This window comes from Balaenoptera acutorostrata, chromosome 11, assembly GCF_949987535.1.
Source record: "Balaenoptera acutorostrata chromosome 11, mBalAcu1.1, whole genome shotgun sequence".
Taxonomy (NCBI): domain Eukaryota; kingdom Metazoa; phylum Chordata; class Mammalia; order Artiodactyla; family Balaenopteridae; genus Balaenoptera; species Balaenoptera acutorostrata.
In genome coordinates, this window is record NC_080074.1 from 66,311,939 (window position 1) to 66,334,761 (window position 22,823).

General features: G+C 39.6%; 2 protein-coding genes and 3 non-coding genes across 10 annotated transcripts in view; 4 read left to right on the plus strand and 1 right to left on the minus strand.

Annotated features, from left to right (window-relative positions):
• SPMIP11 (sperm microtubule inner protein 11) overlaps window positions 1–22,823 on the minus strand; it is a 97,947-nt gene that overhangs the window by 64,007 nt on the left and 11,117 nt on the right. The window lies entirely within an intron of this gene.
• On the plus strand, window positions 1,257–21,441 carry KANSL2 (KAT8 regulatory NSL complex subunit 2). Of its 6 annotated transcripts, none has more exons than XM_057556663.1 (10): window positions 1,257–1,376; window positions 1,936–2,194; window positions 2,994–3,172; window positions 3,681–3,795; window positions 8,087–8,254; window positions 8,466–8,628; window positions 9,752–9,848; window positions 13,798–13,949; window positions 18,732–18,851; window positions 19,541–21,436. In XM_057556663.1, the coding sequence occupies exons 2-10, from the start codon at window positions 1,944–1,946 to the stop codon at window positions 19,670–19,672; spliced, it is 1,377 nt and encodes a 458-aa protein (XP_057412646.1). In that variant the 5' UTR covers window positions 1,257–1,376; window positions 1,936–1,943; the 3' UTR covers window positions 19,673–21,436. The 6 variants fall into 6 exon arrangements, with proteins under 6 accessions (XP_057412646.1, XP_057412642.1, XP_057412645.1 ...); XM_057556659.1 differs by having other exon boundaries at window positions 13,798–14,051; window positions 19,541–21,422; XM_057556662.1 differs by having other exon boundaries at window positions 1,306–1,376; window positions 1,952–2,194; window positions 19,541–21,441.
• Window positions 9,939–10,075, plus strand: LOC114237644 (small nucleolar RNA SNORA2/SNORA34 family). The gene has a single exon (XR_003623183.1). It is a non-coding gene; the product is annotated as a small nucleolar RNA SNORA2/SNORA34 family (small nucleolar RNA).
• Window positions 17,473–17,604, plus strand: LOC114237646 (small nucleolar RNA SNORA2/SNORA34 family). Its single transcript, XR_003623185.1, has one exon. It is a non-coding gene; the product is annotated as a small nucleolar RNA SNORA2/SNORA34 family (small nucleolar RNA).
• LOC114237645 (small nucleolar RNA SNORA2/SNORA34 family) lies at window positions 19,184–19,320 on the plus strand. Its single transcript, XR_003623184.1, has one exon. It is a non-coding gene; the product is annotated as a small nucleolar RNA SNORA2/SNORA34 family (small nucleolar RNA).

A 22,823-nucleotide genomic window follows, 5' to 3' on the forward strand; every position in this document is an offset into this window, starting at 1 on the left:
CCCATATTTTCTGTAATGTGACTGCCTCTCCTAGTTTTGAGTTATAGAGTGTTTATAACAAATGTCTTTGTACCTCTTCTGAGGGTTGGAGTGTTTGCTTATGTATATAACTCATAGCTGCTATTTAATGGCTGTATTGCATCCACAATCCCAAACTACTCTAGAATGTTTACTCCGAAAGAGCAGGTTTATTGTTCTTGTTCTCCCTGTATCCCCAGTGCCTGGCATTTAGGTGCTCAGTAAATTAATGAATCTCATGAAAGGGCCTTCTAGGACTGCCGTTATCTCTGGGAAACGGCAGGTATAAGCTCTCCTTTACCCATTTCGGTTTTAATCACTTCTTATGCCTAAACTGCTGTTCTCCAGCTTTGTAGATTCTCTGCGCTCACCACTGAACCACGCTCACCTGCTCATTGGTAATGGAGAAATAGCTTACTTAAATGAAACTGACAGCAGGTGAGAGCTTGGGAAGGATGGGATGCAAAAAAGATCCAGAAGGGTTACGGGGAGAAAATGTTGGTTCATGTCTACCAGAGGCGTGGTGGAGATGAAAGAAGGGAGAGATGCTTTTAATTAAAAATCCTTAGAGGATGATAAAATTGAGATTGTGTCTGCCATTTCTATATACCTGCATTATTTAGCATGGAATTGTAGAGAATTTTAGAGAATCAAGGCCTCAACTAGAACTCATATTTCCTGATTCTCAGTCCAATGCTCTTCACTATATGAGAGGGAATAAAAGGGATAAAGAATGAGGGCGGGGTTCAAATTCGCTTTCTTCCCCTAATTACTAGATATGGGCTCATTCTGTTCCTCCATTATCTGTAAAATGGAGATTATAGCTTCTTCCTCTTAGGATTGTTCTGAAAATTAAATGTTTATATATGTAATTTCCCAGACTTAGTAAACACTCAAAAAATGTTTCCATCGGTGAACTGTTCACAAAACTAAAGCCTTTTCCTGTAAACAATGAGAGTCAAATGTGCAGTGATCCTTTGGCCTCTATATGTCGATTTTGTACCCACTGTGTAGGGGTGGTGAGGTAGCCGCGGCCTAGGACCACAGGCAGAGAGGCCAAATGCGGCCTGAACACCAGCTGTGATGGGAGATGGAAAGTCATCCGTTTTCAGCGAGCGCTTTCCACAGCAGGCGCTCCCGCCGCCTCACTCTCTCTGGAGCTGAGTTACTGACAGACAGCTCTTCTAGCCACCCAGCCGCGCCTTTTCTCAGCGCCCCGCCCTCCCAGGCTCGATAGGTAGCCAATGGTGACACAGAGTTGTAGGCGCAGTAGCCAATCAGCGGTTGGGAGCCCGGAAAGGAATGGTTAGAAGCGACTGGCTCCGCCAGACGGTAAGGCGCGCGGCGCGGCTGCAAAGGTAAGATGGCGGCGGTGCTTGCTCTTCGCCTTTGCAGTTAGGCTGCTGCTTGCCCCGTCTGTCCGTTCCGAGCCGCTACTCTGCCTCAAGTCAGCGTCAGGGTCAGTCTCCTCCTCTAGGCTCCCAGAACCCAGATTCTCCGGTGCCCGGAGCTTTAGGACAAAATGGCGCTTGCACTGGCCGCCGAGGATGGGCAGGGCCCAGCCGTGAGCTCTGAGGCGGGCCGGGACAAAGGCGGCGTGCGCGGAGGCGGGGGTGGCGGGTGGCCCTGCGGGTTTGCCGCGCCGCGTGGGGCCGGCGCTGGCGCGTCGCCCTCGTGCCGCGGCCGTGCGAGCCCTTGAGATGCTTTCAGCCTGGCGGTGGTCGGGGTGGGGGGCGGGCTTGGACTGGGAAGTGGAGGTGAGGCAATTCACTAACGCCTGGGGAGACCTGGGCGGAGGGGAGTTAAGGAGCGTGACTTCCGCTTGTCTTGTCAGCCACGCGCAGTCTGCCCAGATATCGTGGGGCAGGAATTTTCGGGAAGGGTAAGGGCTTTTTGATCTTTTGTGTGACCCTGCAGGTTTTGGTATGAACAGGATTCGGATCCACGTCTTGCCGACCAGTCGGGGGAGGATCACCCCAGTGCCCAGGTCTCAGGAGCCCCTATCTTGTTCGTTTACTCATCGCCCATGCTCGCAACCTCGTCTGGAGGGGCAGGAGTTTTGCATTAAGCATATACTTGAAGACAAGAATGCACCTTTCAAGCAGTGTAGTTATATATCTACGAAGAATGGAAAAAGATGTCCCAGTGCTGCCCCAAAGCCTGAGAAGAAAGATGGGTATATATGTATAGATATCTGTTGTTTGTACTTTCAGTTTTTAAGTGAGAGGAGGATGTGGCATGATGTGGGTTGGGAGTAGCTGCCAAGTTTTTTATGTCACGTGCTTGTAAAATTGAGGTTATGGGTATATCCTTAGAAAATTTAAAAAAGTGGTGAAAACTGGAAGGAGACAACTCCCAGTTGGGTCAGTTTGTTATCTCTTTGGATCTTTTCCCTTATCTGTAAAATAAGGATTATTATTAACCCTAGGTTCCACGACTCTTTTGGCTGTCCTTGAACCTTCAGTAATAATGCAAAATTGTATTAATATATATGTATTTTTCTGGGAAAAACTAAATAGCTTTCATCATTTAAGCAAAAGTATCCATGCAGAAACGTAACTCGGCGAGATAATTCTGCATATATCATTTGGTTTTAAAATTGTGTCCTACATCTTATTACCTACAGTGAATTGATACTGAAGTAAAATGTTGTCTTCCAGAACCAATTTTGAAAGATGAAAGTGGATTTCTTTGATTTGTTGTGAAATGATGTCAGCATTTTTAGAGATGGAATGTTTTCTTTGATGGATAGAGCACTACTAGGTTATGCTACCTGCATTTCCCATTAGTAATACCAAATGAGTTGACCTTGGGCCAGTTAAATTATTTAGCTTTACTGGCATTTTTAATTTATAAATGAAGATAATAGTCATTTTAATTTCCTGAAAATGATCTAAAGATCAGTGTCTGTGAAAATAGTTGAACTCTTTTAAGAGAAAACCAGAGTATAAAATGTTAATATTTTGTCTCCTTAGGGTGTCCTTCTGTGCTGAACATGCCCGTAGGAATGCCCTTGCACTTCATGCTCAAATGAAGAAGACCAATACAGGGCCTGTGGGTGAAACACTCTTATGCCAGCTGAGCTCATATGCCAAGACAGAGCTGGGTTCTCAGACTCCAGAAAGTAGCCGCAGTGAAGCCAGCCGAATTCTGGGTAAGGATCTTCTCTCCCAGAGTGAAAGAGGAGGAAAAAAGTTAACAAAGAAGTTAATTTGGTTTAGCACAGTGCCTTGAACATATGTGGCACTTGATAGTACAATATTATTGTTAATTCATAGGCAATTTGGTGAGAATTCAGGATTGCCATGTTGTTCACCATCCTTTTTGGTTTTAAGTAGTGTGTGCTTAGGTTTACTATCCTGAGTTTGACTCTTTCCTTCAATGCTGTTTTTATACTTACCATCTTTGCTAGGTAAGGTAATTTCAGGAAACAATAATTTTGAGTTGGCCTTTCTGTCCCTTTGAGGGCATGGTTAACTCATTTGTGTTATAAGTACTCACACTTGGGATGTATTTTCTTAAGCCATTTTTGTTTGTCAGTGCCTCTGTACTAAGCTTTTTTAATTTTAAGATTTGGGTTGATGTGTTAAGTAATCTAGTTTTGTGTGGTGGAGTTACAGAGGTGGGAAGTCTTAATGGCTGCTCTCCCTTCCTTGCCTCAGATGAAGACAGCTGGAGTGATGGGGAGCAGGAACCCATTACTGTGGATCAGACATGGAGAGGTGACCCTGACAGTGAAGCTGATAGCATAGACAGTGATCAAGAAGATCCCCTAAAGTAAGTTGTAACTCCACATAGGGCTTTTAAATATTTTAGTAGTTAGTATGTGGAATGTAGTACTGCATGCTGTTTCGTAGATTAATAACCTAGGAGGGTTGAAGATAGCTATTTGTGAGCAGTAATAAATAGCTTCTGCGTATTAAAGTGTCATTGTTCATCACCATCTTGCTTCAGGGTAGGATTTGATTCTTTTTTTTAGAAGTCTTGTAATTTGGGAAAATTTTGGGACATCAGATTCTACACATGAGAAAGTGTAGGGGAGAAAATAGATTTCTTGGACATAGGAGTGGGAGGTGGGTGGAGATCAGTTAGAGAAGAGAAAATTGATGTGAATTAGTTCTTGGCTTAAACCTCAGGAATAATAAAGTGATTATATTTGAATAACTACTTTTTTTTGCAAAGTTCTGTCTAATTAATTTATTTGTTTAAGAAAAATTAAAAGGTGTTCAGGAGCTTCCTTTGGTTTCATGCCTAAGAAAGAGAAACTGATTTAGAAACCCAGAAGTGAGTAATCAACCTAATTATATCTTACTAAGGTTCTGCTCTTTACTTAACCCATGTTCGCTTTGGAGTTGTAGACATATTACCACTCAGAAGTCTCATGTTTCTATGTCTCATGGTTTGGGTTTAGTTTTTGTTTTCTTTCTGATTTCTGTCTCATGACACTTCTCACTGACAGTTCAGGTGGAAGAACTCTGAATAGTGGGAGGGGTAATGAATTTCTAGACTTGACTGTGTTTGACAAATTCTTAGAATAGCATTTTCTTCATTCCTTGGATTCTGAAGTTTCTAAGAAGTCATTTACGATTACACTTTCTGAGTAGAATAATTTCATCTATTTAAGTAATCTTGATGTAGTAAGCTATTCAGGAAGTACTTGTTTGGAGAGTCCATCTAAGTAGTTTGAGAAGGAATGTTTGTTTCTAGCAGGATTCTTTTACAGTAGAAACTTTATACCAAGCAATATATATGTGTTTTCTTTCCCCCCTCCTCCATTGTGCTTCTAGAAATGCCAAACTTGCTTCTTTGAGGAGGTGTACACACTGTAGGGTCACAGAGTGACTGTCTTTTGGTGTGGTAAACGCTCAGTTTTGAAGGTCCAGAAACTCGATTTTGTCAGTAGCAATCTAGAGTGGATCAGTCTCTAGGGGACACATTCATTCTTATCTGACTTAACAAGAGATTGCTATATAAACCAAAACACCCGTTAATTTTATGAGAAGTATAAATGTTAAAAGAACTAGGTACTTGATGTTAGTTTCCTTTAAAAGGAAAATTCAAAGGGGAAAATAAAGCCCCAGATGTGCTCAACTGTTAGGTAACTAAATATAAGGCTTTCCTTAATTCTCCCAGTGATACTATTTAAAAAAATTTTTGACCAACTAAAATACAGTTGTCCCTCATAATTTGAGGGGGATTGGTTCCAGGATCTGACTCGGGTACCAAAATGCAAGAATGCTCAAGTCCCATAGTTGGTCCTCCATACCTGGAGATCCCCACCAGTGGGAGTAAATAGTACTATACGTATATGCATTTTTAGAGATGTAAATAGAGTTGTTACTTGTCTGCTTACAATATTTAATTCATTAATGTGGTTACATATCATCTTATATTTAATATAAGTATTTAATGAAATTCTTTTAATTAAGAATTTTCATCTTTGGTACTAATTTTTATTTATTTATTTATTTTTGGCTGCGTTGGGTCTTTGTTGCTGCATGCGGGCTTTCTCTAGTTGCGTCAAGTGGGGGCTACTTTTGTTGTGGTGTGCGGGCTTCTCATTGCGGTGGCTTCTCTTGTTGCGGAGCCCGGGCTCTAGGCACACGGGTTTCAGTAGTTGTGGCTGGCGGGCTCTAGAGCGCAGGCTCAGTAATTGTATCGCGTGGGCTTAGTTGCCCCGCGGCATGTGGGATCTTCCCAGACCAGGGATCGAACTCAAGTCCCCTGCATTGGCAGGTGGATTCTTAACCACTGTGCCACCAGGGAAGTCCCGGTGCCAATGTTTTTGTCATCATTTTTGAATCATTAACAGTTTATAGCATATATCTTCACTTGCTTGTTTCAGAAAGGGTTCTTTTTGAATTGTTTATGATGATGTCATTAGAGATTTTATCCTAACTAGAATTATTATTGGCATATTTTTTCCTCACTGTAGGTACATATATGTGATTTTCCTCAAAATAATCATTTACTTAATTGCTTTGTAAAAAGTAATCTTTAAAAGCTTGTTTCCAGCAACATCCAACACTGGTGAAGTTTTAGCTTAAGAGTAATTGTTAAATCTTTCCCTATTTAAAAAGTAAGTTTTATCATATGACCTCTACATGCATCCAGAACTTGTTTTGGTAAAGGTAATTTCAGGTTATTCAGTCTTCATCGTTGTTATCAAAATGAAGAAATTTGAGAGAATGCACTTTAAGAAGAGACACTATTTAATAATAGAATATAAGGTGACTCTCTTTTTTGAAGTTGAATTCTAATAATAAATCCTAGATTTATATTTGTGTATATCAGAGCAAGAAGAATTAGTACATGATTTTAATAACTAGCTGTGAATGTCTGGGACATCCATCTTTAAATAAATGATCCGTTTGTCACATGAACTAGGCATTCATATTAGTTAGGGTGCTCATCCTCTCCCACCCCCGCCCCAAATGATTTGTAGTAAATTCTAATTGTACTGGCCTCCCATTTATAAATTATAGTCCCCAGATCATTGTTTAAATTCTCTTCTGACAGGGTACAATGAAATTAATTTCATTTTAACAAACTTGGTATTAGGTTAAGGCCTCAGTACTTTAGGGGGTACAGACATATTAATGCAAACATGCCCCATTTTCCTGAATGTGAATAACCTAGTCACCTTTTTTAGACAGTAGATATTTTTAAAACCTTTTCACATTTTCTGATAGTCTTAGATTTTGTTATTTCTGTAATTTGCTGGGGTTTTTTTTCATGTTTTGGTTCTTAATTTCTTTTCACTTATTTTTATTTCAGAGTACTTTGTAGTTATACTTCTCTTATACGCAGGTAGTAGTTTTGTCTTCTATTTATATTTAGGAAAAGTTTTTGGCAGAGATTACTTGCTTTCAGTCCTAAAGTTAATAATTTTATTCTGTGTATTTCAGTGATTTAAGAGTTAAATTTTAAAGAGCACATATTTTTGGATTTAAAATTAGTATGTAATTTGTGTGTATTGCCTTTTAAATAACAAATAATTTTTACTTAGTCAAAATATGAAAATAGCAAGTCAGGGTATATATCTAGCTTGTTCTTTGTTTATATAATGATCACATAAGACAAATGGAACCAAAAATCTTTTAAATTTACACTTAATCTCTTAAACTTTGAGTTAAATCAGAGGCAGGAACCAGTCTTTAATTAAACTGACATTTAACTGATTTGCTTATGTGACCTCATTAATCACTAGAATAAGTTTTTTTTTAAGTTCTGTTAATTCATAGTTGGTGGCAAAGCTTAATAAAGTTGATGTGGATCTAGATCTTTGGCAATTAAGGGTTACTCCAGGGTACTATATTTTGAGAATATTGTCAAAATGAGCTGAGGACATTGACTAGCCATGGTGACCAGTGTTTTGAGGGCCTGTGTAAACTCTAAAATACAAGTGTATTTTTATTTTTATTTATTTTTTATTTCTATTTAATTTTAATTTTAATTAATTTATTTATTTTTGGCCATGCGGCTTGTGGGATCTTAGTTCCTGGGCCAGGGGTTGAACCCGGGCCCCCCTCAGCAGTGAGAGCACGGAGTCCTAACCACTGGACCGCCAGTGTATTTCCCTACGAGTATATTTTTAAATTAGAAGTCATAATTGTTTGTTATCTTTTGTGCTTTAATTAAAATGTAGTGAGATACATGCTACTAAATTAAACACTTTTAAGCTGTCCTGACTGTAAGTGATTTTTCTGTATTAAATTATTAAATGGAACAAGAATGTAGATTAATAAAAATTTTGAGTATTTTATATTTTACTCTATTTAAACATAATGCAAATAACTGGGGAAAATAATGAAACATTTCCCCTTTCCCATATTATGATATCATACATTAGTATCCATTCTTGGGAATTTTCTTTTTTGTTTTGTTTTTGAGTAACAACTTAAATGGTAAAATGCTGTGTGAAAACATTCCTGTTTAATAAGGTGATTGTCTCAGCACTGACTGACTGTTGCAAATCTAAGTCTCACCTTTTACTCCTTTCTCCTTCTAAGCTTGGGTTTTATTGTTGTGCTTTCTTATCCTTTTTGAATTGTCTCTTTTATTTTAGGCATGCTGGTGTCTACACAGCGGAAGAAGTGGCCCTGATTATGCGTGAGAAGCTTATTCGTTTGCAGTCCTTGTACATTGACCAGTTTAAACGACTTCAGCATCTACTCAAAGAGAAGAAGCGACGTTACTTACACAATCGCAAAGTGGAACATGAAGCTCTAGGCAAGTTTTATGCCAGTTCCAATAAGCTGTTGTGGGTTCAACATGTGAATTTGGTAGTAGTTAGACTTTTGTCTTGTTACCTGGACTGGAGAAGGATTTGCTTTTGAAACTGTTGTATGGGCAGATTTTCCTGTTTTCTTCTTGTTAGTTTGGGGACGCATCCTTGATTGGTTGCTTGGCAGATAACATCTTGACTGTTGTGATGTTCTAGGTAGTAGTCTCCTGACTGGCCCAGAGGGACTTCTTGCCAAAGAACGAGAGAACTTAAAGCGTCTAAAATGTCTTCGGCGGTATCGTCAGCGCTATGGAGTGGAAGCCTTACTACATAGGCAGCTGAAGGAGCGCAGAATGCTGGCCACAGATGGTGCTGCCCAACAGGTAATTTTTGTATATACCTCTAAGGTGTTACATTTGTTTTATTTACAGAGTTAGGGTATTGTCAAAACACTGTTGTACAGTCTTGGTTCTGAAATCTAACTTACTGGACGTGGGGTATATTGAAAAGAGCACTTATCTGGAAGTGCAGAGACATGGGTTTTAGTTCCCTTCTGATCAATTCTGTGCCTGTACTGATAACTGAACTCTATTTTCATCTGCATATTGAAGGGTTGCCATAGATTTCTAAGTTATTTGGTTCAGAAATTCTTCAGAAACAGGCACAGAATGCCTAATAGATTGGGACTCTTGTTTTAGAAGGCAGAAAGATAGGTAGAATAATAGGAGCAGTGAATGTCAGGAAGTAAGGTTGACAAGCAGAGTTAAGTGATCATTCTTAAATTTGTTCCTCAAGCCCCTGGTCTCTGCGTCAGTAAGAGTAAGTCCAGTTTTGGGCTTCCCTGGTGGCACAGTGCTTGAGAATCCGCCTGCCGATGCAGGGGACACAGGTTCGAGCCCTGGTCTGGGAAGATACCACATGCTGTGGAGCAACTAAGCCCGCGTGCCTCAACTACTGAGCCTGCACTCTAGAGCCTGTGAGCCACTACTACTGAGCCCATGCGCCACAACTACTGAATATTGCGAGCCTAGAGCCCATACTCTGCAACAAGAGGAGCCACCGCAATGAGAAGCCCGTGCACTGCAACAAAGAGTAGCCCACACTCGATGCAACTAGAGAAAGCCAGCAACAAAGACCAAACAGCCAAAAATAAAATTAATAGACAAATTTAAAAAATGAAAGAGTAATTACATTTTTTATCTTTTCTATTTTTTGAGGCTCGATGTAAGATTACGATTTAAAAAGGGTTCTGCTAAAAGACAAAATAGTTTGAAAACCATTAGGCTGTGTATCACACACTTTTGTAATATGGAGGAATTGTATTTCGAATTATGGTTGACTCATTATTTGGACATGAGGTTTAAATTTTTTTTTTCCTTTTGCATAGTATTGGTGAATAAATTTGTTAAATGTTCAAGTTTCTAGGCTTTAAGGATACACTTTTCTTATATAAGTAAGTGTTTTCATAGATAATTTGTTTTGACTGACCTGTTTTCTCCATTTTAGGCCCATACCACTCGTTCCAGTCAGAGGTGCTTGGCCTTTGTGGATGATGTTCGTTGTTCCAATCAGTCTCTTCCAATGACCAGACACTGCCTTACCCGTATCTTTTTGCTCTGTTCAGTTTGCTAGCTAGACTGAAGGCTAGTGGGGATCTGTGATAGTTTAGTTAATTGAAGGTCTTTGTTTTCCTTTGGCCCTGAATCAAGGCCAGCAGTTTGCTGAAGCTGTTGGTTTCAAGCAGGAGCCTAAAGAAGTGTCTTTCTATGGTCTGTTGGCCATTTCAGAACTTTGGAAATGTAATGGTCAATTCATTAGAAAGAAACATCTCAGTCATTGGTGATAGATAAGGGCTAATACTTATTTGTAGTTGATTAATATTGGGATTCCAAAAATTAGAGATCCCTGATTTAACTCATTCATTAGAATTATAATACTGTTAAATCCAATTACTACAAAAATATTGCTGAGGATCCAAAAACAGTCGGATGATTCTGAAATGTGAGCTTTCTTTGAATATTATCCTTTTGTATGGTCAGGGCCCTGACTTGTGTATTTTAGACTTCATTCAAATAGGAAACTTACATTTACTACTGGGCTGTAAAATTTTTTGAGCTGTATATTGAATTGTGAAAGTGCATCTATATGGTGGACATTGATTGAGAAAGTTACTTTCACAGTAAATGCACTGTTTAAATATGGTGATCTTCATTATATGAAAGGCATAAATCTTGCTGGATTTCATTTGCCTGGCAAGATATATAAATATTTGGAAAGTAAAATGTATTTTCTTTAATAGGAAGGGAAGGAAGACTTTCTTGCTCTTTTGAAAGGAAAACTGATTTTTTCTCTATTCTGCTTATTAAATATTTTACCTATTTATTAATTATTGTAACAAATGTCTGGTAAAGGATTACTGTCCTTAATATATAAAATTCTTGTGCAGAGTAATTAAAGATAAATGCTCAAAACATAATTGGGCAAAGGCTATCTATGGACAGATTAAAAGTAGAAGTGGCTGATAGTTGAAAAGTATTTACCTTTACTATAAATAAGTGAAATAAGAAATAAAACAAGGAAGTTTTTTTAATCCATACTTTTTTTTTTTTTTTGGCTGTGCCACATGGCTTGTGGGATCTTAGTTCCCGGACCAGGGGTTAAACTTGGGCCCTGGCAGTGTGAGCCCTGAGTCCTAACCACTGCACTGCCAGGGAATTCCCTAATCTATAAATTTGACACTTACCTGTGTATGAGATTTAATGAGTAAGTTTCAAAAGTTTGTGAGGGAATGGTGAAATGGGCCCTTCTAAACACTGCCAGTGGGACTGTAAAGTGGCACAGGCTTTTAGAAAGCAGTTTGATGATATTCATATTCTTTGATATGATAATGTCACCTCTGAGAATTTATTTTAAGACGATAATCAAATACAGACCAATATTGTTACACAGAATTCCTCCAACTGGAGAGAGCCTTAAAATTTTCAGAGATGGGGAATAGAGAGGAAAATTGTGACACAGCATAGTATGGAATATGTTCAGGAATTAAACATTATATTTAACAAAATTTATGAATGACATAGGAAAATGTTTGATAGTGACAAAAATAGAATATGGAATTCAGTAGAGTATGTTTTAACTACATGGAACTAATACTAGGAGGGAATGTAACAGAAATGTGACTATTTTTGGATGGTGGGGTTATGAATGCCTTTTTTCCCTCTGCTTTGTACTTTTCAGGTTTTCTTTAGTGACCTTGAATTACTTTATAAGGCAAAAAACCCAGTTTATGGATATTAAGGAGTATTTTAGACTTACAGCACTATACTCAAGATAGTTTATTAGAATATTAATATTTTAAAGAGCAAAGTTGAAAATAAAATATTTGAAAAGAGAAGGGAAGTATTATTTTTCTCTTTTATGCTCTTTTCCTTTCCACTCTGTAGTTGCCTAAGTCACTTACCCTTCCTTAAGTCCTTATCCCAGAGAAAGATGCGACTGCCATTGGTGACCTGTTAACTCTTTACTCTGGTCTAATGGAGACACCACTGGACTGAAAGTGAAGGACCCAGACTCTAGTTGTAGGTCAACCATTCCCTTCTTTGTCTGTTGTCCCTATCTGAAAGGAAAGGGGGTGGAGGAGGATGGGGGAGGGCTTTTCAAGGATACTGTGATATTAAATAAATAAGAGACTTGTGAAAATCCTTCGAATTATATGAAAAAGGTTCCAATTGGAACAATTTAATGGATTCACATTTTAAATTTTAATAATTTAAAAAGATTGAGCTTCTTAAGCACATAGAGATTGCAAATCTGATTGTTCCCATTAGATTCATGTTTGTTCATTTGAGCGCTGATTTTCATTGAATAATTATTTGTTTACTTTGAGCTATATACTGTTCCTTTAGAGTAGTGGTTCTCAGCCGGGGCCACTTTGTACCCCATTAGGCAATGTGTGGAGACATTTTTGTTTGTCTTAACTCTGATGGGGGTGCTACTGACATCTAGTGGCCAGAGGCCAGGAATGCTGCTAATAAACATTCTACAGTGCACAGATAGCCGTAATGCCAGTGGTGGCGATGCTATGAAAGAAACTCTCCTTTAGAGTTTATCAAGTTCTAAGAATGGATTGAAAAAAATGGCTTTTCTTCAAGAGGTTTTAAATTTATAATGTACATTAGATTTTTTAACTTCAAAAAATCACCTTAAAATTTGGGGGATAAAAATTACCCATACTTCCATAATCCTGGGTACAGTCAGTTTACAGAAAATTTTGCTTTCTGGTTTAAAAAATAGGCCCAAATTTGAAATAATAGTTGTCTGTTAATCTAGGGAAAATAACCATATAGTTAGGATTTCAGGAAATGATAAAACTTGAGTAAAATGTATTTTGTAGAGTGACTTGAATCAGAATTTTGTTATCTAATCATGATTTCAATGTTGATTCATCCCACAGAACTTCTTTGCCAACTTGGAAATATAGCCCTTTTCTGCTTCTACCCTTAAGAGAAGTTGTTAGGGCTCCTGGAGCATTCCTGGAGTACTTCTTCCCATGTGCCATAAGCAGTTGTTTTCTTCTTCCCTTTCTTTTTTTAAATTTTTAAATTTTTATTTTTTGGCTGCGTTGGGTCTTTGTTGCTGTGTGCGGGCTTTCTCTGGTTGTGGCGAGCGGGGGCTACTCTTCGTTGCGGTGCGGTGGCTTCTTTTGTTGCGCAGCATGGGCTCTAGGTGTGCGGGCTTCAGTAGTTGTGGCATGTGAGCTCTAGAGCGCAGGCTCAGTAGTTGTGGTGCACGGGCTTAGTTGCTCTGCGGCATGTGGGATCTTCCCTGGCCAGGGCTCGAACCCGTGTCCCCTGCATTGGCAGGTGGATTCTTAACCACTGCGCCACCAGGGAAGCCCTCTTCTTCCCTTTCTTTTTGGGATCATAACAGGACTCCAGTGATACCACCCCACTGAAAAAGGGGGTGTGGGTGGAAATTTAATTTTATTTCCTGTCAGGATAGGATACCTAGTTACTATTACTGGAGCTGCTATTTTCCCCAACACCCTGCTTCTTTAAAGAAATTTATCATGTAAACATTTTGGAAACAAGGTTCAAAAAGTTTTGAGGAAGTTTTTGCCTGTCTGCTTAACAGCAGAAGCAACATTGTATCTCTTGACTCTTGGAAGGGGTTGGTAGGGGCCTCTGCAAGCTATTTGCATTTACCATGACATGTTTCTTCTGAATAGGTACAGATTTCTAGGATTGTTACTGCTGTTTGCTTAGCACTATGTTTTGAAATGTTTTGCATTTGACCCTCATAGGGAGAACAAGATTAGTGTCTCTACTTTAAATGGAGGTTGGGGACTAGTTTTACATTACTGGTAGAGCTAGAATTATGCTAGTAAATGACAATTTGAGAAGTAACTTTAAAAATTGCTACCTGCATTTGGTTCTGTATCAAATGTAACCAAATATCTTGTGTTGTCCAGACCTTGAATTTTACATGGCGGACACCTCCTTTTTTGTGCCTCCGATAGATCCATTTTATTTCCCTTGACCATTTTTCTACAGATATTTGTCAGGACACGAATCAGGTTCTCTTCAAATGCTGCCAGGGGTCTGAAGAGGTACCCTGCAACAAACCAGTTCCTGTAAGCCTCTCTGAGGATCCCTGCTGCCCACTGCATTTCCAGTTGCCTCCTCAGATGTATAAGCCCGAGCAGGTACTGTCTGTGCCAGACGATCTGGAAGCCGGCCCCATGGATCTGTACTTGAGTGCTGCTGAGCTTCAGCCCACTGAGAGTTTACCTCTGGAGTTCAGTGATGTAAGTTAGAGAAGCTCTGCTCTGGTTGGCCCTTGAGGCAAGGCCTTATTTATTAATGGTGAGAATAGGTTAGTCTTTTGTGGTTTAGAAAAAAGAAAAAAAAACAACTTTGATAAGTTTTTTTGAAATGATATGTGTATGGTTGTATTTGTATGTTAACATATTCATTTAGAGACAGTTTAAATTTACAGAAGTTTTTTTTTTCTGAGGGAATGATAAGGGAAATTGTAAACTAAGGGAAATTGGAAAGTCAAGATTATGGTTAGATTTGTGTAGCTGGAAAATTTGGTGCCCATCCACAAGGTAAGTAATTCACTTGAATCTTAATAATACAAATGAATTCTGATATCTACTCGACAATGTAAATTTGTGTTTTGGCCCTATAAGAGTTCTCATTTTCAGATTAATGTGTCTCCCCCTGAAAATGACTCTAAACTTAGCTCTGCATACTGTTTTTCATTTTTGATATGTTATTACAGATTCTGTTGTGAATGGACCAGAACAACAGTGATCTCCCTAAATATTTACTCTTATAGCCTTCTAAGTGTGTACACTACTCTACCTTTTTCAGCCTGCTCCTTGATTGGTCCCAGCCCATAAACCCATCTCTGATTGCATTCGTTTCCCTAATTAGCACTACCCTACTAATCATTCACTTTAGGGATCAGTTGACGTTCCATCTCTTTTTTGGCACTTTGCTTAATCTTTAGCCTTTTGGATAAAGGTCTTCATTATTTCTTCTGAAGATAATTCTTCTGAATTTCATAATAAAGGTGTCTTGTATCACTATATAACTGTGACATATTTAAAGTGACAAATCTAAATGGAAAATTCAGTATAGGTTGCAAGATTGTTTGCCTAGGGGTAGAAGCAGGATTTGGGTGGCCTCGAGTGTTGCTCACTAAAGAAGATATATCAGGACAGGCTAATATCTGAAAAAGTGGCACTAAGATAAACTGATTCCAGGGAATTCCCTGGTGGTCCAGTGGTTAGGACCTGGCACTTTCACTGCTGTGGCCTGGGTTCAGTCCCTGGTCGGGGAACTAAGATCCCACAAGCTGTGCAGAGTGGCCCCCCAAAAAAGTAAACTGATGCCAATTAACTACCCCCCCTCCTTTTTTGGTTGTATAGTGTTTGTAGGATTAGTGAACTTGATTTTTGCCACTTCATTTATAACAAACAATTTTTGTTATAATCCTGATTATAATTGCTTTTTAAGAAGTTTCTTTCAAACAGATTCATAGAATATGAGAACCTTAGAGATTATATACTCCAGTGCTTCCCAGAGTTCTCCAATGATATTATGTTGAAGAGAGTAAATGAATACATAGCCCTAGATTGATACAGATTTTTGTCCACTTGCCTTCATTTTACATGTGAAGAAAACCCAGAGGTGCTATCTTTCCTTTTTTTTTTTTTAAACTTAGTAACGAGCAGATTTATAGGGTCTAAAAAAATAACCTAATCACTACATTGCCAAATTCCCTTCAAATGTTAATGTACATATGTAGTAACTAGCACATGGGTTTTACATAGATGTACTAGGTTATTAACTCTTATTTCATCTGATTGTTAATTTCTAGAGCCATTGCTGTTTTGACCTTTTTGCTTTTCCCCTTTCACCTGTTTTTGCGTTAGTTTTAAATAGTGTTTTCTTAAACTTTTGATGATCTAGAGCTAAGAAAATATGACTGTTCCAGTATGTTTGAAGATTATGTTCTTGTTTGCTCTTTGGAGATTATTAACACAAAATATTAGAGATTGTAAGGTGTGATCATAGCCTAAAAGTGACATTTAAGGAATCTTAATTTTTAAACATTTAAAAATATATTGTCAGATCTTTTCATATTTATTTTATGGTATGAATTTTTAAAAAAATGTATGCGAAGTAACTTTATTTTTGAGAATCTCATGGGTTTTTAAGATGGACCTTTGTTAGAGGTTTAAAAATGATAATCAGCTATTTGTACTTGATCATCTGTTATGTTTGTATTAATGTACTTTAGATGAACCACACTGGTCGTTAAAAAGTAGTTTTATTCTTAATCTTTGGAGGTAAAAATTCTCCAGAAAATGTTGAAACAATTCTGTTTTAGAAAAGAGTTTTTGTCCTCCCATAAATTCTGGATATATTTAGTCTTTTGCTGGGGAAAAATAATTTCTTAATTATATGAATTCCACCCAGCAATCTTACATATGTTCTTTCTTAGATATCATTTCTGTTATACTTATTAATAATTTCTGGTAACTTTACTTGTGGGAGGACCAGGTATCAGCTATTTATATGGGTAAAAGTTCAGCCTTTCATTCTGGCTATTAACACTTGCCTGTTTTCTGTCCTTTGATCCGAGGATATTTGACAAATAAGAATTTAATACCTTAATCCTATTACTTTGAGCTTGCTCTCTTTTTGTGTTTGTTTTTTGAGCTCTGTTTTTGACATCAGAACAAAATGTAGATTCTGTCTTTGTGTCCTGATTCAAACATTCCTCTTAGGATAGGCATTTCTGCTGATCCTTTCTTCTTCTCTTATTTTAGGTTCCTGTTCCCAATTTTAATTCTTATAAAAGACAACACTGAATATGTGAGGAAAGCCTTTTCAGTATCTGTTTTTCTTTGAAAAATTTCTGTACCACTGTTATCTTGAGACTTGGAAACCTTTTGCCACACTGCTTAAATGGGTTCTTTTAAATTTCAAGTTAATTATTTATACAGTTGACCCTTGAATAACACGGGCTTGAACTGTGCAGGTGCACTTATACACAGCTTTTTTTCCCAGTAAATTCTTACTACAGTCTACATGATCCACAGTTGGTTGAATCTGAGGGTATAAACCATGGACAGAGAGGGCTGACTGAACTTATACACGGATTTCTGACTGTGGGCATCGGTGCCCCTAACCACGGCGTTGTTCAAGGATCAAGTGCATAATAATTGTGCATACTAAAAGAATCGGAGAAAATAGTTCACAATCTTAATTAACAGTGTGAGAACATGGTGGTTTCTGTGGATAGTACAGAAGTTTCTAACACATCTGAAATAGATGTTAGGTAGCCAACTGTATCCTTTTCCTTATGTTTCTGCTTAAGTTGAGCAGCTTTAAGTCCAGCACATCCTTTAATTGTATTCTTTTCTTTACCTTAATTATCTTGAGGATGTGATTCTTGTTTTTGGTGATCAGCACAGCAAAGAAAGGGAAAGGATTTCAAACTCTTAGACTTATTTTAAAAGCACAGAACTTAGCTTTTCTCAAGAAGCTCAATTACTGGAAACATAGAGCCTCTATAAAGTAGCTTGGACACAGGAGAGTACAAACCCTTGGGTAGTTTTCACTCTTGGGAAGCAGAGTTTAGCAATAGATGCTTAGACAGCAGAGGGATGAAAGTCAGTTTGACATATTGTCTGAGCCTTTATAGTGCTTTAGACCCTGAATCAAGACCAGTAGTTTGCTGTAGCTATTGGTTTCACACAGGAGCCAAGAGCAGTGTCTTCCTGTGGTCTGTTGGCTTCAGCCCCTCTGTGGGAATGGCCAGTTCAGTTGGAAGAAACATAGTCTGTAGAATACAATGTTGTGTGTGTGTGTGTGTGTGTGTGTGTGTGTGTGTTTTATTATTTATTTGGCTGTGCCGGGTCTTAGTTGCGGCATGCGGGATCTAGTTCCCTGACCAGGGATTGAACCCAGGTCCCCTGCATTGGGAGCGCAGAGTCTTAACCACTGGACCACCAGGGAAGTCCCCCTGTGTGTGGGTGTTTAAAAGAGCAATTGGATATGTTAGGTTTAAGAATCAGGGACTTTTCTCTGTGGGGATAGGGACTTAACCAAAATGTTTCCTGGCCATTCGGAAGAACTTTGAGTTTTTCATCTTCCTTCTTTCTTCCCCCATCCCCTTTCCTCTTTTGCTCACTGGCTTGCTTTGTGGTCATTAGAATATTAATCAAGTGGTCTCATATTGTCCAATCTATTAAGGCAGTATTTCATTTTAATTTGCATCTATGCTGATTGCCCATATTAGATTCATCACTGGTGAACTTAGATGTTGACTACAGTTAGTCTTAGAAGTATACGCTTTTTTTTTTTTTTTTTTGGTCACGTGGATCCTAGTTTCCCAACCAGGGATTGAACCTGTGCCCTTGGCAGTGAAAGCACAGAGTCCTAACCACTGGACCACCAGGGAGTTCCCAGTATATGCTTTTAAAAAATATTTCTTATTGTGGTAAGATATTTGTAATGTAAGATTTACCATTTTAAAATGTACAGTTCAGTGGTATTAAGTACATTCAAAACATTGTGCAACCATCACCACTATCAATTTCCAGGACTTTTCTGTCAGTGCAGAGACTGTACTCATTAAACTGTAACTCCCACTTCCCCTCTATCTCCAGCCCCTGGTAGCTCCTATTCTACCTTCGCCTCTGAATTTTTCTGTTTAAAAAAAATATGCTTTTTAAAGCTACTATAGTGGTCTGTGCTTTATATCTGGCAGCAAGGAAAAAATTCTCAGTGCTTTTCAATCTTATCCCATTTGTTGCACACTCTGGGGAAATCGTTATTTGTTTTAAAGGTAGGCAAGGGGTGAGGGAAGTAAGGGAGAATTCTTTGAGGTTTGCTGAAAAATGCCAGCTTTAGCTTATTGGTTCCCTTGGTATTGCTGATAGGCTTTTTTCTCTTTCTTTTCCTAGGACTTGGATGTTGTGGGTGACGGTATGCAGTGCCCTCCTTCACCCTTGCTTTTTGATCCTTCACTAACCCTTGAAGATCATCCTGTCAAAGAAATTGCTGAAGGCCCAGTGGATATTTTGGCAAGTGAAGAACAACTCCAGCCAGGCAGAGGGTCCCCTGCTGGCTATGGCTAGCATGTACTCCTGGGGATTGGGGTTGTCATCACTAGCTGTGAAGGTGCTTCAGATGGCAGTTCTCCAGATGGGCCTTAGAGAGAACACTTACTAGCTCCTGTTCCCCATATCTGGGCGAGCAGGACAAACTTACTTAGTTAACTAGAAAAGGTTGAGACAAGGAATGTAGGAAAATTGTTGCTTTAAGGGAGAGTTCAGCACTGGAATTGTTTTCATCATAGAGTTAAGCACAAGCCGCATGATTTGGCTTCTTTCTTTGAGCTTTGGGTGGGACACTCATGGCCCTGACTGAAGACCTGCAGTTATACTACAGCTGTTGGTTTCAAACAGAGGCCCAGAAGACTGTCTTCCTGTGATCTGTCGGCTGTTCTGGAACCTCAGCAGAGAATGGCTATTTCATTTGGAAGAAACAACCCACAGCTCTCCTTTCCATTGGGAGGGCCTCAGGAATGCTACAAGTAATGACTTCTGACTCCAAGGGTCAGGGATAGTTAAGTATGGGGAAGAGCAACTGCATAGAGTTATATCTGCTGTCTTGTTCTTGTTGCTACTATACATGGGCATTATATAAGTCAGATTCATGCTTCAGACCACAGTGAATGAGTTTGTAACCAAAGTGACTTTTCTTTTAACAGGGCCAGATGCAGATGGCTGGAGATGGGTGCAGATCACAGGGATCTCGAAATTCTGAGAAAGCCTCTGCACCACTGCCTCAGAGTGGAGTGGCTACTGCAAACGGAAAGCCAGAACCCACTTCTGTCAGTTGATAGTTTGTTTTGGGAACCTGTTGACTTTGGAGGATTTGTATTTCCCATTTAAACAAGTATTTCTGACCGTCTCTCACTAAAGGACAACCTGGACTACCTTGTTTTTCTTCTGGGTTATTGAGTGCTATAGTCAAACCAAATGTTGGGGGAAGGGACCAACAGTGTCTAAAAATTGTGGATGTCTTCCCACTCTAGGCAAGGAAGAGAGACAGGTGATTCCCGTCAAGAGCTGCTGAGATTGAGAGAGTATTTTGGGACTGTGCCTAAGGGGAGAGAGAGTTTTGTAATGCTGTTTCCCAAGTTTTGGGATGTTGATGGACCCAATGGCTGGTCATCTCTGTCTAGCAGCCTGTTGTAGCCTTTCCTCACTTTTCACCTAATTAGGTAATCTGAAGCCCCTCCCCTCAGTGAACTCTGACCTATAGCCTCTGAGAAAATACCCCACAGGACTGGGCCCTCCTTAACCATCCATCTTGCTTCTACCTATGTAAATTTCTGTAGTGGCTATCTTATGTAAGATACAATAAAAAATTATCGTACATAGTTTCTATTAAATGTTAAAATGTTATGAAAATGTAAAACGATCACTTGAATGCATGTTTTGTTTGTGTTTGAGAAAGAGTGAGTGTGTGTGTGTGTGTGTGTGTATGTGTGTATTTTGGGTTTTTAGGGAGCTGCCTCTGACGGAAAAGGGAAAACAGGACAGATATACTTCCATCCCAAGAAGTAAATACATTTTCAGTAACTTAATTTGCTTTTGGTTTTGGTTGGGAGGATAAGTTAAAAGCCTTGTAAGAAGTAAATGGAAAGGGTGGGACTTCCTTATTAAAGCCTACCTACCCAGAGTTATGTTATTTCTGCAAATATCTCCCAAATGTCTTCTTTTTACCCTCTGTGCCCCCTCCTCCCACTCCCATTTCTTTCTCACAATTAATGCCTGATTATTGTGGCAAAATTCTCTAAGGCTAGGAATGTGTGTATATATATATAAAACCTCTAGAGAAATTGGGCCTGATGCTGGACCACAGACATAAACTGTCAAGATTATTTTGATGATGAATCTAAGGGTAGGGTTAAAACAGACGTTCAGTTAGGGTTAATTTGCCTATGCTAGAAGTTGTCTGTTACTATAATGCAATATGACAAGAGGCCAAAAGATTACCTTTTATAAGAACTGAACTGAGGAACAGAGAAGGGTTATACAGTTAACACCATCACCACCATCACCTTGGCTTTAGTTTAAATATTTACTTCCAGGGAATGGTCAGGAGTGACTCAGAAGACCCATCAGGTGCATCCTGAGATCACCTTTAATAGGGCTTACAGTATACTCTTTTTCAGTTTGTTGTTTCCACTGCTTTCTTGTCTGGTACTTTTCTACACTGTATCCACAAAGACAAACATTACTTCTTAAGCAGCTTGAACATACCTGCTTCTGCAACAGGATTAGAGATTAAAATATCCTCTTCCCATTGTTTTATTTTCTTCTTCCCATTGTTTATTTTATTTATTTGTTTATTTTTGGCCACTCTGTGTGGCATGCAGGATCTTAGTTCCCCAACCAGGGATCAAACCTGTGCCACCTGCAGTGGAAGCGTGGAGTCCTAACCGCTGGACCACCAGGGAAGTCCCATCGTCCCATTGTTTTAAAAAGTAACCTGCAAACCACCAGCATCCACATCACCCAGTGTGACCGTTTTGTAAACTCCAGTTTTTCTGGAGTTTAACTCTTAATAAGTTCCCAGCATGCTCCTCAGCTGAGTCTGCTCTTAGGCTGCAGGTGATAAGGGCCCCCTTTTAAGGAACCCTTCTGGCTTTCTCACCCTTCAGCTATCTTTAAAAATTGGGCTTCCCTGGTGGTGCAGTGGTTGAGAGTCCGCCTGCCAGTGCGGGGGACACGGGTTAGGGCCCTGGTCTGGGAGGATCCCACGTGCCGCGGAGCAGCTGGGCCCGTGAGCCACAACTGGTGAGCCTGTGCGTCTGGAGCCTGTGCTCCGCAACGGGGGAGGCCGCGATGGTGAGAGGCCCGCGCACCGCGATGAGGAGTGGCCCCTGCCTGCCGCAACTGGAGGAAGCCCTCGCACAGAGGCGAAGACCCAACACAGCCAAAAATAAATAAATTAATTAATTAAAAGAAAAACTGATAAACTAATATTAAAAAAAAAAATTAACTGTACATTACATCCCCAGAATGTATTAATTTTTTTTTAAATTAATTAATTAATTAATTTATGGCTATGTTGGGTCTTCGTTTCTGTGCGAGGGCTTTCTCTAGTTGCGGCAAGTGGGACCACTCTTCATCGTGGTGCGCAGGCCTCTCACCATCGCGGCCTCTCTTGTTGCGGAGCACAGGCTCCAGACGCGCAGGCTCAGTAGTTGTGGCTCACGGGCCCAGCTGCTCCGCGGCATGTGGGATCCTCCCAGACCAGGGCTCGAACCCGTGTTCCCTGCATTGGCAGGCAGATTCTCAACCACTGCGCCACCAGGGAAGCCCTGTATTAATCTTATAACCGGAAGTTTGTACCTTTTGACTGCCTTCACCCATTCCCCCTATCCCCAACGCTCCATCCCCCTTCACCTCTGGCAACCGCAAATCTGCTTTCTGTTTCTATGAATTTGGTTTTTTTTTTTAGATTCCACATTTAAGTGAGACAATAAGGTATTTATTTTTCTCTGTCTCACTTATTTCACTTGGCATATGCCCTCAAGGTCCACTGTTGCAAATGGCAAGATTTCCTCCTTTCTCACAGGAAGCTTTGTGGACAGTAGTATGTGGGTGGGATAAAGATAGGTTGATGCCTTCAAAGATAGGTTGATGCCTTTAGAATCCAGCAACCAGGGATAGTATAATGGTGGGCAAGAGGCCATAGTTTCAATCTTTGAATCTAGCTTCCTCTAAGTGGAGACAGTATTTTCTGGATTCTCTGTTCTTTCATTTTCCTAACACTTTGGGGTCCCCAACTGGCTTGGCGGCCCAGATCCTACAACCTGCAATGATTGGCTACCCTGGTTGTAACCCCAGGTCATGAAGACTGTCACTATCCTGGCATCATCAGGCAATACCAACTGGCCTCACTGTTCAGCCCCTGTGGATGGCTGCATTTGAACAGTGCATCTAACCAAAGTCCCTCGGATCTAGTCTGCTGGTTCT